Consider the following 336-nt stretch of genomic DNA (forward strand, 5'->3'; position numbering starts at 1 on the left):
CGCGGGGTCGGCCGGGGAGGGTCACCCCGGCCCCCTGAGGGGTGACGGCGGCCTGGGGACCCCCAGGCCTGGGGCACCCTCTTTTCCCATCCAGCCACCTTGGCGGCAAGACGCCGCCGCCCCTGTTCCTGGCGGCGGAGCGGAGGCCGGGACCGCTGGGCCCCTCGGTGAGTGCGGGGAGCCCGGGCGGGGGGCGGGGGAGGGAGGGCGCGAGCCTCAGTTTCCCCTCCGCGTTCCCCCCGCAGAGAAGCCTCTACAGCAGCCTGCAGAGCCCCGGCGCCGCCGCCGCGCCCGGACCCCCGCTGGGGGGCTTCCCGTTCCTCCCCGCGGGCCCGC

At 79.2% G+C, this 336-nt stretch overlaps 1 protein-coding gene across 1 annotated transcript in view; it reads left to right on the forward strand.

The window, feature by feature from the left end:
- Positions 1-336, forward strand: part of LOC105994685 (myocyte-specific enhancer factor 2B-like) — a 7,963-nt gene that overhangs the window by 4,881 nt on the left and 2,746 nt on the right. The window contains exons 6-7 of the mRNA XM_013028312.1: positions 40-167; positions 246-330. Of these exons, the coding sequence (XP_012883766.1) occupies positions 40-167; positions 246-330 (213 nt within the window). The remainder of the gene's footprint in view (positions 1-39; positions 168-245; positions 331-336) is intronic.

This window comes from Dipodomys ordii, unplaced genomic scaffold, assembly GCF_000151885.1.
Source record: "Dipodomys ordii isolate 6190 unplaced genomic scaffold, Dord_2.0 Scaffold108, whole genome shotgun sequence".
NCBI lineage: Eukaryota > Metazoa > Chordata > Mammalia > Rodentia > Heteromyidae > Dipodomys > Dipodomys ordii.